This window comes from Gymnodraco acuticeps, unplaced genomic scaffold, assembly GCF_902827175.1.
Source record: "Gymnodraco acuticeps unplaced genomic scaffold, fGymAcu1.1, whole genome shotgun sequence".
Classification (NCBI taxonomy): Eukaryota; Metazoa; Chordata; class Actinopteri; order Perciformes; family Bathydraconidae; genus Gymnodraco; species Gymnodraco acuticeps.
Genome location: NW_022990270.1, coordinates 1,956,598 through 1,972,404, shown reverse-complemented (window position 1 = coordinate 1,972,404; position 15,807 = coordinate 1,956,598). Strand labels below are relative to the sequence as shown.

Here is a 15,807-nt window from a genome sequence, read left to right as displayed (position 1 = left end):
AATTTTGTCTTTTTTATTGCACTGTTGCAGCAGATTCCTGTGTAGCTTCAGATCTGAGTCGTCTTATTAGTAAGCCTCATTTATACTTTTGTAGCAACACTATTTTTTATATAATGGCAAATAAAGGGTTCAGAGTCTTTTATTTTTTCCCTGTGTCAGCACTGTTCAATGTTTCTTGAAAACATTACCCACTGTAGTGTGACGTGTGAATAAACTCCAACTCTGTATCAACAACACTGTTGTGTAACTTCAGTTAAATACTTGTATGTGTGTAGATTAGAAAGAGGTAAGATAAAGGATCTGCAGTATTTTATGAGGTATTAATCATACAAAGGTCAGTTTTATACAAGTAGAAGTGTGTATTTACCTGGTAGTAGGCTGTCAGTAATGGCTACGTCTCTCTATTTGGCCTGGTAGATCTCGGCAGACTGGCAACTTTAAAAGTAGCTCTCGGTTAAAAAAAGGTTGGGCACCCCTGCCCTATACGATCATTTTCTGATAATGATGAGGCAATAGCCCCGCCGCCCCACCTCTGCTGCTCACCCCCGCGTCAAAGTAAACTGCACACTGAATTCAGATTATTTATCTTTCTCTCGATATGGACATAAACGCGAGTGAAGTCTAATCTGACAGGACGGAGACACCTCTCAAACTACCTAAACTAGTTATAAATATGTTTATTTTTACTGTCGGCCGGGTCACTCATTACTGGATCAGCTGCTGCATGAAACAGACACTGGCGCTGTCCAAAGAGAGGGAGGAAAAAGAGAGGCTCCGTGTATTTTATTATTATATTATATAGAGTCGTTATTCATTTGTTTTAAAGCTCAATAAATGACAAAGAAGACCTTTGACCGGCACTTTTATAATTTTGTCCGGAAGATTTAAACTTTAATACACGTTGACTGGCGAAAAACTCTGCCCGGTTCCCTCGGCCCCCACCGCGGAGAATAAACAGAAGGGCAACCATGACAACCATGCTTCTTCGCTGCTTTTGTGGAGGAAGTTACAGCGCCACGTACAGGCTCCTGCATATGTACTGCAGCTTCTCCAGCGGTTGGAGCTAAACGGAGCGGTCTCGTGTGGACAGACACTATCCGGATGACTATTGCGTGTGGACGGAAGCTTTTTTGCGATTGCGTTTGCGTTAATCCTATGCGTTTAGCCGTTTTCGTCCTCGTGTGGCTGGGGCCTAAGGGTCTTTCCTAAGGGAGGAGGACCAGGCCTGATGGAGGAGCCCATGCTGGGCATAGCTGATACCAACTGCACAGGCCTAGTCTGTCACGTTATTTGACTAAATGGGTTTACTTATACATTTAATAGGTTTACACCTTCTGTCCATATGTGCTTTTTATTTAAAACATTTGATTACGTTTTGGTTCACATTTCAGTAAATTGTATTTGCACTCCTTTTGCCCATTATTCTTACTGAAAATGTTAGATTACACATTCACATCTGACTGAAGATTGGCCCCATTTATTTGTGACGTTGCAAACTCTGCGGTACAAGGCACATGATGTGAAGCTCATAAAGTGAGGCAAATAGAAATAATCAGCGGATGGAGTGTAGATGTGGAAATAGGTGCATTCGATCAGCTGACGAATTCTTAGTGAATGTCCTGTACTGGTCTTAAAATCTAGCATCAGCTTTTAATGGTCCTCTTGGATGTTCTTCTTGACCCTCAGTGAAGGAGAAAATGTTGTGTCTTTCAGGCATGTCCTTTCCTGACAAAAATTACAGGAAACATAAAACATATTATTGCAAAACAAGTGTGTTATTTATGAAAGCGGTGTGTTTGTGTGTTTAGGGGCTGTAGATATAATTATTTTGTAATTGTAATGTTTTTTATTTTATTTCAACAGTGAGCTACAAAGATCAATCAATGTTTATTTATATAGCCCAATATCACAAATGTTACATTTGTCTCAGTGGACTTCACAGTTTGTACAGAATATCAGTATGACAATACGACACCCTCTGTCCTTAGACCCTCACATCGTACAAGGAAAAACTTCCGGAGAAAACCCACAGTTTAAGGGGGAAAATGGGAGAAACCTCAGGGAGAGCAACAGAGGAGGGATCCCTCTCCCAGGACGGACAGACGTGCAATAGATGCCGTGTGTAAATTGAAAATATAATACATTTGCAACATAGGTAGTCCAAATGTTTGGAAATGCATGTGTGTATAATAGGAAGATGAATCCACGAGGATATCCATCCAGGACTTATGATCCAGGACCACAACCACGACTCAAGATCCAGGGCTCGCAATCCAGGACACAGGACTGCAGGATCATCCATGACTCCGGATCCCAGCTTATATAGACACCAAAAAGAAAATAGAAAATGTTCTTATTATACATCCATGGGTGGCAGGAGGTCCCGCCTCGGCTCCGCCTCTTTGCCCTTATTTGGAGTAGGCGGGAGTTGAACTCTGACGTCACTGTCGAGCCGCTAGTGGCCGACTCCGCCTACTAAGGGCTTCTCTGCAAAATCCTATGGGTGACGTCACGGACCCTACGTCCATTTATATATTTCGGCCGTTTCTCAATCGCCAGGATTTTGGCTTCCAAGCCAATAATTCAAGGATGCTACGTCATCGAGTGCCGCCGAAGGACTGTTCCAATCTCCAGCATACTTGGAATTCCACCGAGGCCGCGTCCTTAGTTTGGGGGAAATTTCAAGGCTGCACATGGGTAGACTTCGCGTCCTTAAAATCCCCACAATGCTTTGCGCACGGACCAATTTCAAAAACCCTTGCGGAGAATGGCTGAACCGATGCAGCACACATTTAAATGTAAGTATGTAGTGGCGTAGAACATGTGTTGGTAAATATGTTACTTTGTTACATTTGTTTGTTATCACGAAAAATGTGTTCCGTGAAAGTAAAGCAAGTTCATAATTAGATAGACATCGTGAGGTATTTATTTTTGGTACAGTTTATGTTGAAACCGTTAGAGAGAGTGGCACACTTGTTAGCCTGTTCCATTCTTCTTCGTTTTCCGTAGCCGTGGCTTGGAAGTATACTTGCTTCGTTTCTGAAGGAAGTGACTTGGAAGTACGCAACTACCAAGCCAGCATCCTCGCGATTGAGAAACGGCCACAGTCTATGGTCAGGACTGACAGTCGGAGCAGCTCATTCGAACACAGGAAGCTGTATTTTCAAAATAAGAGTTCATTTTAATATTATGTTTGATAATATATTTTGTATTAACTAGACCACTGGGTCATGTTAAGACCATATTTTCTGTCGGTTTGGTGTTACAAATATAAAAACAATATATGTGTGGATAACAAAATACATCCATCATAAACTAAACTGGAAACAGCAGTATATTTTATTGTGTTAATACTGTAAACCTGAGTGCTTTAACCACCTAGCGGGATGTACACAGTTTAATACTGGCAACTTCTTATTATGGGAAATATGAAAACGTCTTTTAAAACTACAATTCCCAGTAGAACATGTTGCGAAACCATAGTGCGAAACACACAATAGCCAGCATGTGTAGTTCTGGGGACGGGGTGGGGGAGGGGGAAACGGAGTGGACCCGTTCAAATCCAGTTTTGGATAACCTGCCGTGGTTCCATCCCATTTGAAAGTGCTGTTTGACGCTTGGCGTAACCTGGGCGTAACCCTCGGCGCACTGCCACTCAAACATCCAATCACAGAGCTTGAGGACTAATCACGGGGTTTGTCGGTTTGTCAAGCAAAGCGGAGAGTGTAAAAAACGGATGTAAAATTACTACTACTATGAGCTGCTCCGACCCTCGGTCCTGACGGACTCCGGATTAATCAAACAAATAAATAAACACAAGGATAATTGTGTCCTATTGTTGAGTAAATAACAGTGTGTGGTTTAGAAAAAGAATACAAAATTAGAAGGAAAAAACGATGAAACAATACAGATTTCAGTATTCTGAGCCCCTAACTGACAGCAACAAAAGTCCGAAATTATTCAACTAAAATAAAGAAGTAAAAACAATAAGTGTGGCTTGATATTGAGTAAGAAAAAGTTTGATAAACGCTGTGAGAATGGATCTGCGGAGAGCATTTCGCCCCGGTCCCAACTCGTCTATTACCAACGTTCAAGGAGCTCTATGCAAGTCAATGGGACTCCCTGATAGTTGAAACTGACGACAGGGACCCTGACATAACGTCAACATAGGCCGAGTTGGGAGTGAGAATGTCTTGGTTTAGCTTACGTACGTTTTATTGACTAATAATAGTGCCTCGGCCCTGCTGCTGCAAAACGGGGGGTGTTGTTTGCTTAACTATTTTCGATTCAAAGCTTACTAATATTAAATATGTTGAATGTCCAAATGGCACCACTTGTGTTCCCAGAAATACACCCACCAAGTGTGAACGGACAAACTGTTCTCGAGATTGTAAATTGTTCTCATGTATTACATGAGAACAATTAATTTTGTTCATGCTATTTTTCAGAACACTTTTAGCTAAATACACTTTTTTCAAAGTAGTGGGGAAAGGATATATGCTTCCTATAGACCCAGCAGCAGGCGTTGCTTTCTGAAAATCCACCAAAAGCAGTCAGACGTCTCCATGTTCTTTATAAAGCAGCTGCAGTCTGCCTCCTGCACACAGCTGCTGATCACCCACCAGACGAGGTAAGAACACACTCCTCTTGCAGGAGCAGAACTCTGCTTTAAAATCTTGCCTTTTCAGACTTTCTCAGTACAGATTAATGCTTGAACAAAAAAAGATATACTGTATTTTCCGGACTATAAATCGCACCTGAGTTTAAGTCGCTCTTATCAAAAAGCGTGTCGTTAATGTTCCTGCTGCTGTGTTTCTTGTTTTTGCTGCTTGCCTGCCCCCCCACCATCCCTGCTTCCATCCCAGCTTCCACCTGTAGGCTCGGGGGATAGTTAACCTCACTCAATGTTCTATGTACATCTGTGGAGTGATGAGGCTCGACCTCATCACTCCACAGATGGAAGCAGGGATGGTGGGGGGGCAGGCAAGCAGCAGAAACAAGAAACACAGCAGCAGGTTGCAGGGCCGTCCCTGGCCAACATGAGGCCCCACGCAAAGTTATATGATGAGGCCCTCTGTTTCGCGAGCACCACACTAATTGCGCCGCATAAGCGCATAGGTGCGCCGCATTTTCGGTTCAGTTGAGGCACCCTCCGCAAGATGACGCCCCACGCAGTCTGCATGATCGGCCTGTAGGGAGGGACGGCCCTGGCCAGTTGTCTGACTGAATTCACTTCATGCTGTAAAGCGACAAGCCTACGCTCCAAAGCATTGCAATGCAAAACATGCAACAAAGTCATGGCCAAAGTGAAATTAAAGATAGTTCAGAGGCAGAAAAAGAATATATGAAACAAAAAATATATCATTTGTGAGATAAAAATATAATCAGTTCCGGACCCTGAAAAAGTGTGAATATAACATCCACCTCTCAGCCTGGCTGATGTAAATAAAAAGGGGTAGCAATAATCTGTAATTTTGAGGGTATGGATTAAGAGATGTTTAACAAAACATCTTTTAGAGAGATATTTGGAAGTTGTCAGCTTTTTTTGTCAGAGGAGCTGCCTGTCAAATGCAATGAAAATGAAATCAGAATGTGTGTGTTGTGTGCTCTGTGTGTCTGAACTGGTCTTTCTGTTGCACAGCAATCATGGCTGTGGCGGTCGGTGCAGTTGCTGCAGTTGCTGCAATTGGACAGGCAATTGCTGGAGCATTACCAACACATCGACAGTGTGACATTGAGGTTGTGAATGAATGTACTACCTACACTCTTTGTAACCCCAGGTACGTATGTTTTCTGTCTTCTTCTAGGATAAGTTCTCCTCAAATATTCTCTGATCAATAAGGTTTTTCTGCCCCCTCTATGAACAGGACGTTCACTTCAAGTGGAAGCTGTGCTACACCTTTACCACCGACTGTTACCCCTCTCAAATCTGGGAATGCAGTGTTCCAAAAGACACCACACACAGCTAAAGGAACTGTTGGCGTCTTTACCTACGATCTCCTGAACAAGTGTAGAAATCAGACAGCTGAGAAGATAGCTGTCATGTTTTCTGTGCCGTATGACTTTAACCTGTACTCCAACTGGTACGCAGTGGGAGTTTTTAATAAGAGCAAAAAGTGTGATTATGATCTTTATTGTGAGATGTACTACAAAAAAGATATCACGTTTGTCAGAGGTAAAGCGAGTGGTGGTGTTCTCACTTGTAAGGGGAACCAAGTCACCATCATGGCAACAATGTCAGACACCTACCAAACTGTCATGAAGGTGCACGTGATGCAAAACAAAAGATGAGTGCATCAAGCGCTCTCAATAATTAATCATCAGGGCTGGTAACAAAGTTTACATTTGCTCTTGCACTTCACTGCATTTTGGGGTCACCTCTGTTGTATAACAAAAGTTACATGACTTGAAAGCATGCAACCTGTTAAACTACTCTTGCAAACTTGTAATCTCTGTGATCAGTAAATAACAATACATTTAATATACTCTTAATGTCTATTCACCTTTGAACATGTACAATTAGTTTCACTTTTCACAAGTTCATTTTCAAAGTGACATCACAATTACTAATGTTTTAACCTATCATCCCTCCGTATGTGACTTATAACAACAAATAAAGACGTCAAATAAAAATGACCCATAAAGCTGAACTGAACCTGTGTTCTCTTTTGTTCTTGACAGTCTTTGCCTCTACCTGTTTATCCATTTTTGTAAACATTAACTTTGAGTTAACTGGCCTGCACATGATAACCAACTTTCAGACAAAGGTAGCGGTCACATCCTGCCCCTGTCTAATCTTGGCATCCTCGGATCCATGCCATGTCTCTTACTTATAATTTCCTCGCTCCCCGGTCGAACGAGAAGTTGTTTTGGTGCGCCATCTTGGGCGAGGAGCGATAACCATCACTGATCTGATTTATTTCAACATCAGTGCAGTTACAATTTCTCGATTGCTAACACACATTTTTTTTAATTGCTGACGTCGCTCCGGGACGTTCAGGGAGTGAGACTGTGTTGCTGCAGCTGCTATTCATTCATCATGATTGCGACTACTCTCCTTCTCCTATATAAAAGCCCGGGTTGCAGTGGAATTTTCCAAAAATTAGCTCCTCTCGTCTTTTCCTAACCTCTATTCCTTGATCTCTTTGTGAAACGTCAAGGGGTTAAGGAATAGTGGTTGGGAGAATTCAAAAGGAGTTGGAACTGAAATAAAAAAGTGACGTGAAAGTTATTGTGGTCACATGTATCAATCCTCATGAATATCAATATGTATCGTATTTACAGCTTTCACAAAACCACACACCCAAAGTGCAAAACACCTCATATATCTTGCAACATGAAACACTGGACCCAAAACTACATGAACACTTATCAAAACCACACTTTTGCACCAAATGGCACACACTTCACTTATAGTACAAGACACTTTGTCCAACCAACTACACACTGTGGTGCTTTATCTACAGTTTTGTTTAGTTGCTAACACACAGCAGGTTGCACAACCTCACATAAAGCATCATTATTTAAACTCACACTCAAAGAGCAAAACCTCAGCTCAAATCTCCAAAACACATTTTCAGCTCTGCACCCAATTTGCAATTCAACTTGGCACTTTTTACAAACCACTGCAAACGGTTCTCCAAGTAAGAAACTGCAATCAAACATATTCACTTGTTTGCCATTTTCAAAACACTGCCATTAAAAATGCTACACACATGAACCAATCAACACCGTGCCAAATGACTGTAAACACCAAACTGCTTTATTGTTGACTCAGAAATCAGGATAGAAGCACCAGAAAAAGGCTTCATGTAAGACATTTATAAAAACAACAATGGATATATCAGCAGCAAGAGGAAGCAACACACTCTCACTCCCTAAACGTCCAGGAGTGACGCTTGGTCAGGGTCCCGTGGCGTGCAGTTGGGACGCGCCGAGGCTCCTTCAGCTTCATAAACGGACGCAAAGAGCTTTCAACTGATTGCAATGTATTCCCATCGGCGGAGATATTTGACACTCATGGAAGCACCGCATCCGTTTATGTCGGCGGCTGTTTAAAGGCAATGTGAGCGTCCATTCCCATTGGATAACGGAGTCTCCTTACTGTCGATTGATTTTACAGTGATATCTGCACTACTCATCAACTCAAAAACAACAAATTATCTTTGTTAATTACACAACATTGATTGGTTTAAATTGTGTACAATGCTTTTGTATTTTCCCCCTTTTATTTGGAGAAACAAATATTTTTTCGGAGTTTAGGATGGCAGAAGACACTACACTACCCAGAATCCTCAGCTATCGTTTAGGACTACACCATGTGCTTTGTTTGACAAACCATTGTGCACCATTGTCACAAGGGTAAGGAAATAAGGCCTTAATAGCAGTTCAAAAGAGGGGAGGCAGATATGAAAAACCAAAATGTAGCTTTATCAAATCAAAGCTGGTTACAAAAACACAAAACTAAAAAGCAGGCAAGTGCAAAAAAGGGAAAGTACCAAACAAAATGATCAAAACTTAAACATATATAGGAACAGTATACTTATAACATTAACAAAGCTGGAGAACACACACAGGTGGAAGGAATCAACAATTACAAAGAAAATAAGTAAAAGCAGACAAGAATATTATAAAATAAAGGAAACAGGTATAACAAACCAAGTTAATGACAATATTGGTAAATTTAACCAACTCCTAAAAATGCTTGAAAACTGGTGCCCCATTTTTGTTTTGGTTCAAGCCTAGTAACAATTTCTAGAGTGTTTTGAAAAGCGGTTAACAAAGCAGGAAGTCATGCGACCGACTTCCAATCTCTGTTCTGGCTTGGAGCCCAAAAAGACATAGCTCTGCTTAGAAGACTGATACAGGTGTGAAAGAATGTCTCATGAGCTCCATGAACCTTGGCACGCTCTCATTAAAAAAAAGCAACTGCATTCCAGAACTGGTCTCCAACTCTTTTCTCACCGTAGGCCTTGTTCTGCCGGTTGAGCAGGACGCGGTGTACCGGAGCCCTGACGAGAACAGCACCGCTCGCCTTTTCAATGACATTGATGATGTGGAAGGCAAACTCAATGGTGCCCCCCCCTGTGGGTAGTACGCACCACGCTTGTAGTGTTGAAGAAGGAGAGCATTGATCAGAAAGCTGGACTCTTTCAGAGGGACACCCAAAATGATATGAAATAGACCAATGAAGAGGATATAGAGCAGCGTACAGACACATTTGATCTCTATGGCCCGGACCAGTAAATATTGAGAAAATAAGGGCCATTTAAACCATTCTATTCCTCAGTTTATCATTTACACATGTGCATTACTTACAGATCACAGTGTATCTACAGAAATATTTAGTCACAGGTATATGGAACTAAACAATATAGTTATTTACTTTATGATCAAAACAACTCGTCAGGATCTAGTAATTATTTTACATTAATTTCCACATCTGTATAGTAATCCTGACACAACACAATACAAACTAAAGTGAGAACTATTCAGGAAGTAGGTTAAACTATCCCCCTGCCTTGTAAATGTATACATACAAGTTCTGAAAAATCAGTCTTCTCTGTAATTTCTACACTTTGCAAAGGCATCCCGTGGGCCTTATGTTTGACCCCAATGATATAGAGAGTGTGATATGTGATGAATGTGAGTGTGTCCATCACCATAGAAGAGGTACGCAGACAGTGCCAGGTCCTTGTTCTGTGTGAGACGGGACATCATTTCTGAATGGCTGGTTGTTGCTAGGCTAAACACTGAAGATATGCGATCCAACAGGCCGATTCGAACCAGGAAGTTAGCAAGCCAATAAGGTATGATCTTCAAGGTGGTGATAGGTGGCGTACAGTGAGTCCAAGTCATTGTCTTTATATATCCAAAAGTTGGTGGAAACGATGCAGCTCCTCTTTGGTTCCATCCAGATGAACAAAGAACAAGAAGGAACCCATGCCATGGCGCACCAAACCCAACAGTGACTGGATCTCTACACACACATTCACAAATTACAGAAAATATGCAGTAGAAAAAGAAAGCAGTGCAATGTACAGTTTATTTAGTGGCTGCAGTGATAAAGCTATGTTACCTGGTTTCTCCTGTATGGGCTGAGGTAGAAACGTCTCGAATGTGTTGAAAATGCCAGCATTAGAAATGACAACAGGGGCATGGACCTCAATCTCTTCTTGTCCTTTGAGCACCGTCACACCTGACACACACACACAAAGTGTTAATCATACGGAAAATAACATCAGTGCGTGTTTCAGCCTTAAAGCACCATTGTCACAAGGGTAAGGAAATAAGGCCTTAATAGCAGTTCAGAAGAGGGGAGGCAGATATGAAAAACCAAAATCGAGCTTTATCAAATCAAAGCTGGTTACAAAAACACAAAACTAAAAAGCAGGCAAGTGCAAAAAAGGGAAAGTACCAAACAAAATGATCGACACTTAAACATATATAGGAACAGTATACTTATAACATTAACAAAGCTAGAGATCACACACAGGTGGAAGGAATCAACAGTTACAAAGACAGGAAGTAAAAGCAGACAAGAAAATGAGAAAATAAAGGAAACAGGTGTAACAAACCAGGATAATGACAATATTGGTAAGTTTAACCAACTCCTAAAAATGCTTGAAAACTGGTGCCTCATTTTGGTTTTGATTCAAGCCTAGTAACAATTTCTAGAGTGTTTTGAAAAGCGGTTAACAAAGCGGGAAGTCATGCGACCAACTTGCAATCTCTGTTTTGGCTTGGAGCCCAAAAAGACATAGCTCTGCTTAGAAGACTGATACAAGTGTGAAAGAATGTCTCATGAGCTCCATGAACAGGTCAACCTTTGCACGCTCTCCTTAAAAAAAGCAACTGCATTCCAGAACTGGTCTCCAACCATTTTCTCACCGTAGGCCTTGTTCTGCCGGTTGAGCAGGACACGGTGTACCGGAGCCCTGACGAGAACAGCACCGCCCGCCTTTTCAATGACATTGATGATGTGGAAGGCAAACTCACTGGCGCCCCCCCGTGAGTAGTACGCACCACGCTTGTAGTGTTGAAGAAGGAGAGCATTGATCAGAAAGCTGGACTCTTTAGGAGGGACACCTGAAATTATATGAAATATTTATATATTTATTCTGAACAACATTACATTACATTTAGCTGACGCTTTTATCCAAAGCGACTTACAATAAGTGCGTTCGACCAACAAAATACAAACTTGAAGAAAACAATCATATAAGTACATCAGGTTTCATAGAGCAAAAACATTTCAAGTGCTACTCAACTGGCTTTAGATAAGCCAGTCCTTTATTAGTATATAAGTGCTTTGTTAATAATTCTATCGCTCGAAGTGGAGTCGAAAGAGATGAGTTTTCAGTCTGCGCTGGAAGGTGTGTAAGCTCCAACTCATACGACCAAATGGGCCGATTGTTCAGGCCCTTATTACGACCAAATATGTTGTTTGTTCAAGCGCTTAATACGTCCTATAATTACGTTTTAAAGTGTTTGCCCTCTAGTGCTCCCGTTGAATGCAAACGTTACAGATGGTCGTTTATTCACAAATAACCCTCTCTGTAAAATTCTAAATTGTAGGATAGTTTGGCCATTAAAACGCTTTTTGATTAGATTTCTAGCGAGAAATGTATATTGTACTTTTAGAATCCACGTCCAGTCGATATGTAGGATCTATAGTTTGATAGATATTACGAAAATGATTTGAGGTATGCGGCAGCCTCCATGTAAAGTTACGGGTTGAAAACAGTATTTCCGGTCTCGACGTTTTCATAATAAAACCAATGATCAAATGATTTAACAGTGATATCTGCAGTACTCACCCACTAAAAAACATCAGTTTATCCTTGTTAATTATACGACATTTATTGGTTTAAATTGTGTACAATGCGTTTGTGTTTTTCCCATAGGTTTTTCTCTTTTGATTCTGAGAGACACCTTTCTTTTTTCAGAGGTTTTGATAGGCTAAAACATCGATTGTTTTAGCCTCAATGCACGTTGGGATATGGTGTTTATGCGATATGAAATCGGAAAAACATTTTTTTTTAAATAAAATAATACTTTATTCCGAGTGTTCTTGCTTTTCTCTTTGGAAGTCATCACATAACGGCATTGTAATACACTGTTCGGCTGCATTAAATATTACATATCTGCCGTAGATATTGATTTATAGAGCCCTGATCAGAAGACCTTTTGACAAACTGTAAGAAATGCCGCCAAAACTGAATACGTGACGTGGATCATAAATATATTAGCAATTAAACAACATCTTCCATTTCTTTTCACACAATACGTCTCCTTGCAGTATCAACACTAATTCGGCTGACTTTTATATTTGATCCAATTGGTAGATAGGTTATATTTACACCATAACGGTGCACAGCTGATAGAAAGGGATTTTTTTGTAGTTTTTAAAGATATTATTTACTGAACTACCTTTCCAACTCCTCATGCAGTTGACTGTTACAGGTCTATACAGGTTCATGGTACAATGCATAAGCTTCAAATCGAGAGACTGAAACTGTATTTTCCTTTTTTTCCCAATATATTGCATAGTTTATTTTGGCACTTGACAATCACCTTCACTGAATTTGACTCAGGTGTAACTAAAGTCTGATTTAAGGGTTGTTTATATTTCACATCATTAATCAGAATCTGAAAAGTAACTCAAATACATGTAGTGGAGTAAAAATACCAGGTTAACCTCTGAATTGTAGTGGAGTAGAACAAAGTAGTATGCTGCTGTAACAAAAACATTTCCCAACTTGGGATCAATAAAGTATATCTTATCTTATCTTAAGATGATCGATGGCTACTGCCATATTTGCAAAATGTGCCTCTGAACCTTGACAAGTGCATGTTTCAGGCTTATTCTTTCACACACACATACGGGTATTGGGCCGAGGGCGACACCGTACTTCCGGTATCCGCCGTTTTACGCGAGGTGCAAGCAGGCAGATGGTTTAGCCGTACACCGTCTAGGCGTTGCTAAGCTTCCTGTACTGAATATTACCTTAATCAATATATTGCCTTAATCAATATATAGTCAACTCTAAAATACCACATATATGCAATGGCATGATAATATTATTGTAACAAGTGGGGTATTCACCTGGTGTTTCCAGAAATTAGACGGAGATGCAGCCAAAATCGACGAAGGCCACTTTTGAGGGTCGTTTTTCCATACATCTGCAGGCAGTCTGTAAGGGCAATCCGACAACCGACACAGCTCTAGTTTACGCTGGTAACGACCTAAAGCACACCCCTCAAGTCCAGAGATGTAATCCGAAGACATGCAGCGATTTCTTCGGTCGTTAATTCAGAAAAAAAACCTAGTGCGCTCTGCCTTGCTACCTTAGCTAGCTGTTTATATTTGCACTTCCAGGATATTTGCACCTCCAGGAAAATGGCGTATTTATATATATATATATGCCGCGTGTTGCATTGTGGGTAGCTCGTGACGTCACTGTGTGTGAAAGAGATTCTTTATGAATCTTGAATTGAATCTTAATGAACAACAGGAGGGGTCACAGACATAAGACCAGCTGTTAAATAAAGCTCTTCTGACCTTAGGTGTCATGTGGGTATATGAATTCACCCATTTATTAATTATATGTTTTAACTTTTAAATGTGATAACACCACTGTGTTTGGTATCCCCTAAACCTCCAGGGTGTACACAGTTTAGTACTGGCAACTTCTAATTGTGGGAAATACGAAAACGTCTTATAAAGAGACGTGCCATAGAACATATTGCGAAACACACAATAGCCAGCATGTGTAGTTCTGGGGGGGGGGGGGGGGGGGGGCTAGGCTGGACCCGTCCAATTCCAGGTTGCGGTCGGATAGTTTAAAAATCAGCTCCTAAGTTCTAACCCTATCTCCTATTCCTTGACCTCTGAGTGAAACGTCACGGGGTTAAGGGATAGTGGATAGGAGAATTCAAAAGGTCTTAGGAGAAGAGACTGCGGTACTTTAGAGAATCCGAATGCACTTTCACTATCCAACGTGTTAATGATGCGCCAGCGGACGTCATTTTGTGCGTCTGCTGCTGTGGGGAAACTATGGAAACCACAGTTTTCTATACAGCGGACTACAACATGGATGTTTAATAAGAACAACGGACTCATCTAGAGACTCTGCACCGTGTTCTGATGCTGTTGTGTTATGCTTTATGAACGTGGACAACAGAGAAACATATTCTTCATGACCAAAGTTCGAATTGAAATAAAAAATGAAAGTGAAACTTATGCTCGTCACCCTCTCCCTCCGGTCCACATTAATATAAATGATCCCAATACGTATGATTGTATCAACTATGAAAAGATCTTAAAATAAATACAAATGTATTTATTATAAACGTTAGTCCTTAACATCTATCACTGTGTATATCACCATTCAAACATCTTTTAAAAGTTGAACAAACTCCACAGCTCAGTGAAATGTTGACTTTATTTGATCATTTCAGTAAAAACTAACATTCATATTTCTCTTTTTGATTATAATACAGGATGAACGTTCAAAATAAAGCACTCTGGCAACTTACCACATACGTTTTAAAATGCTTAATAAGCACCGTAACTTTCATGATATAATTTCTCCGTCATAATCGTTTGTTTCCGTGAACGGCCGACTGTTGTGTGACGCAAATGCTGCGGCTGCAAGGCATTGTGGGGCAGCATTTTCTCCTCTCCTTTCGGTTAGGGAGGTCCAGTGGTTCCTAAGCTAAAGGCCATCGCTAAAGGAGGTTATAAAGGAAGTTTGAAACCTCCTTTCCTATCATTCTAGAGAATTCGAACAGCACTTATCATGGCTGCCACTGAGGGACTTCCGGGTCATTTCACTCCGTTAGGAAGGTTCCTAAGCTAAATGGACTATTCGACTTCAGCCCCAGTGTTGGATAGTCTGCCGTGGTTCCATTCCATTTCATAGAGCTGTTTGACGCTCAGCGTAACCTTGTCGCACTGCTACTCCAACATCCAATCACATGGCTTGATGACTAATCACGGGGTTTGTAAAGCAATGCGGATGTTGTAGTCCCAAACGATAGCTGGGGATTCTGGGTAATGTAGTGTCTTCGGAATCTGTAGTGTCTAAATTCCGAAAAAACTATTTGTTTCTCTGAATCGAAGGTTAAAAACACAAAAGCATTGTACACAATTTAAACCAATCAATATTGTGTAATTTTTAATCTGTAAAGCACTTTGAATCACCACGTGCTGAAAAGTGCTATATAAATAAAATTGCCTTGCCTAATTAACAAGGATAACCTGATGTTTTTTAGTGGATGAGTAATGCAGATATCACTGTGTAATCATTTGACAGTGAGGGGAATATATCCGGTTTTATTATGAAAACTTCGAGACCGGAAAAACTGTTTTCACCCACGCTAACTTTACATGGAAGCTGCATACACGTTCTCCTGGCGAGACCTCAAATCATCTTCATAATATCTATCAAACTATAGATCCTACACATCGACTGGACGTGGATTCTAAGAGTACAATATACACTTCTCGCCAGAAATCGAATCAAAAAGCATTTTAATGGCCAAACTATTCCACAATTTAGAATTTTCCAGAGAGGGTTATTTGTAGGGATGCACGATATTGGTTTTTTGAAACCGATACCGATAACTTCCTGCTTCTCAAGACCGATACCGATAATAAAAAAATCTTTCCGCCACTTATTATTTTAACGCGATTAACGCATGTGTATTTTGTTTCCTCGGCCGCCCGGTAGTTTCAGAGCGCATCGAGTTTAAAATGCCATCTACAAGCTGATGCTGACAGCCCCGCTCCTGTCGCCCGCT

The 15,807-nt window shown here is 40.8% G+C and overlaps 1 protein-coding gene and 1 long non-coding RNA gene across 2 annotated transcripts in view; one reads left to right on the top strand and one right to left on the bottom strand.

Annotated features, from left to right (window-relative positions):
* Window positions 1-4,567: 4,567 nt before the first annotated feature.
* Window positions 4,568-6,650, top strand: LOC117549152 (DELTA-actitoxin-Aas1a-like). Its single transcript, XM_034220788.1, has 3 exons — window positions 4,568-4,630; window positions 5,642-5,780; window positions 5,868-6,650. The coding sequence occupies exons 2-3, from the start codon at window positions 5,647-5,649 to the stop codon at window positions 6,289-6,291; spliced, it is 558 nt and encodes a 185-aa protein (XP_034076679.1). The 5' UTR covers window positions 4,568-4,630; window positions 5,642-5,646; the 3' UTR covers window positions 6,292-6,650.
* Window positions 6,651-7,915: 1,265 nt separating this feature from the next.
* LOC117549153 overlaps window positions 7,916-15,807 on the bottom strand; it is a 44,780-nt gene continuing 36,888 nt past the window's right edge. Inside the window, exons 3-5 of the long non-coding RNA XR_004569426.1 lie at window positions 10,891-11,088; window positions 10,079-10,198; window positions 7,916-9,979 (exon numbers count right to left, since the gene is read on the bottom strand). This is a non-coding gene — a long non-coding RNA (uncharacterized LOC117549153). The remainder of the gene's footprint in view (window positions 9,980-10,078; window positions 10,199-10,890; window positions 11,089-15,807) is intronic.

Bases quoted from the DNA above. Each gene is read 5' to 3' on its own strand.
- LOC117549152 (XM_034220788.1), top strand. From the start codon at position 5,647: ATGGCTGTGGCGGTCGGTGCAGTTGCTGCAGTTGCTGCAATTGGACAG. The intron at 5,781-5,867 runs GTACGTATGTTT...CTCTATGAACAG, and splicing joins TACACTCTTTGTAACCCCAG to GACGTTCACTTCAAGTGGAA.